The sequence below is a fragment of the Terrapene carolina genome, unplaced genomic scaffold (genome assembly GCF_002925995.2).
Source record: "Terrapene carolina triunguis isolate 2854851 unplaced genomic scaffold, T_m_triunguis-2.0 Scaffold32954, whole genome shotgun sequence".
Lineage (NCBI taxonomy): Eukaryota > Metazoa > Chordata > Testudines > Emydidae > Terrapene > Terrapene triunguis.
In genome coordinates, this window is record NW_020697305.1 from 1 (window position 1) to 2,006 (window position 2,006).

The following is a 2,006-nucleotide window of genomic DNA, read 5'->3' on the forward strand; positions in this document are numbered from 1 at the left end:
CCATGCCCTGCCCCAGAGGTGGCTGCATTTCAAGCATGGCCTGGCGTGTGCTTCGGGATCCTGGGGGGACATTTAAGCTCTTGTAGCAAATAGAGGAACTCCCTGAGGATGGCAGGACTGGCACTCGTGTCCCCCCTGCTCCTCGTTCCAAAAGCCACCCCGGCGACAGGCGAATCCCATCAGCTGCCAGCAGTACGGGGCTGTGACACACGGCGGAGCAGGTCAGGTGCTATCCAGCAGAGGGGACGTGGGCTCTGGTGGGGCCCAGGGCCAGCTGGGGGCCGGGAGGGGTGAGTGTGGGGGAGGGGCGCTGACCAGGCGCTGCGCGGGGTTGACCTGCCTCCGTTTCCCCCCCAGCTCTGCGGCATCGCCCTCATCGTCATCGGGATCTTAGTGCAGATCGAGCTCAACAAGACGCTGATCATGAGCAGCCCTTCGGCCTCGGGCGCCCCCATCGTCATCATCGTGGTGGGCGTCGTCATCTTCTTCGTCTCCTTCTTCGGCTGCTGCGGGGCCTCAAAGGAGAACTACTGCATGGTCACCACGGTGAGGGGGCGCGGCCAGCGGCAGAGATGGGGGGCAGGGAGTCTGGGGCGGGGGGGCCGGCGGGGCAGGACTGAGGGGCATCACAAGGGTTTAGGGCTGGGGGGCAGGATTCAGGGGCATCACAAGGGTTTCGGATGCGGGGGCAGGGAGCCCGGGGCGGGGCTCGCGGGGGGCTGCGGGTCAGGGCTGAGGGGCACCGCTCACCCCGCTCTCTACCACAGTTCGCCGTCCTGCTCACCTGTATCTTCCTGGTGGAGATCGCGGCTGCCATCGCCGGGTACATCTTCAAGGACAAGGTGGGCACCTCGCTGCCGTGTGGCTCCCGCGATTAGGGGGGGGTCCTGCTCCCCCGGCACAGGCGTCTCTTGGGGCTGCCTGGGGATCGCCAGTGGGGCTCAGCCTGGGTCCGGGCCCCCCCAGCTGAGGTTGTGGGTGACGCGAGAGCCCACAAGGGGGCGCTCAGCCCTGGCAGCCCTGTTCCCCTGGGCCCTGCCTCTGGAGCCGCATGTGGCTACTCTGACCCCCCCCTGCTCCCCCCCCCAGGTCCGCACCGTGCTCCAGGACGGCCTGGAGGATGCCATGAAGAAATACAGCAAGGACCCACTGGTAGCGGAGACCATGGATGAACTGCAGAAGAAAGTGAGTGGGGGGGAGGGGGGGCAGGGTGACCTTTGACCTCATTTTGGGGACCAGGTTCCAAATGCTTTGACCTCATTTGCAGGCCCTAGTTCCAAATGCTGGACCGAATTTCCCCCTCACAGCTGGGGAGGGAACCCAGGAGTCCTGACTCCCAGCCACCTGCTCTAACCACTAGACCTCATGCCCCTGAGGCCAGACAGCTCCTGCTTGTTCTGACCCCTGGTTCTCTCCCTGTTTACAGTATTCCTGCTGCGGCGCCCGTAACTACACAGACTGGTTCAACTACGAACCGTTCAAAGGCAATAACAGCGTCCCCAAATCCTGCTGCCAGGCGAACGCCACCATGGCCACCTGCAACGTCAATCCCACCCCTGACACCATCAACGTCCAAGTGAGTTCCAGCCTGGGGCTGGGGGGATGTGTGGGCAGGGCTGGGGCGAAAGGGGAGTTCACACTGTCCCAGCTGGAGCTGGTGGGGATGGGCAGGGCTCGGGTGTGGGTAGGGTTGGTGGGAAAGGGGGGTTTGCACTGTCCCAGCTGGGGCGGGAGGGGGGTGTGGGCAGGGCGGGGGCAAGGGGGTTCGCACTGTCCCAGCTGGGTCTCTGAGCTACCTCGTCGCCTCCCCCTGCAGGGCTGTGCGGAGAGCATCGAGGCCTGGCTGAAGAAACATATCGTGATAGTGGCGGCCGTGGCGCTGGGCATCGCCTTCTTCGAGGTACCGAGGGCCCCGCCCCGGCCCCCTGTGCTCCTGGCCCCCCCGCTGGCCCCACCCCTGGACTCTGGTCCCGCCCCATGGCATGCCCCGCCCCTGCTCCTGAGTC

The 2,006-nt window shown here is 65.7% G+C and overlaps 1 protein-coding gene across 1 annotated transcript; it reads left to right on the top strand.

The window, feature by feature from the left end:
- Positions 1–295: 295 nt before the first annotated feature.
- LOC113409398 (CD63 antigen-like) lies at positions 296–1,980 on the top strand (the record flags this gene model as incomplete). Its single annotated transcript, XM_026663257.1, has 5 exons — positions 296–546; positions 768–842; positions 1,090–1,185; positions 1,427–1,576; positions 1,817–1,980. Coding segments are annotated over 5 exons (736 nt in total), but the record flags the coding sequence as incomplete, so codon positions are not given.
- Positions 1,981–2,006: the final 26 nt, after the last annotated feature.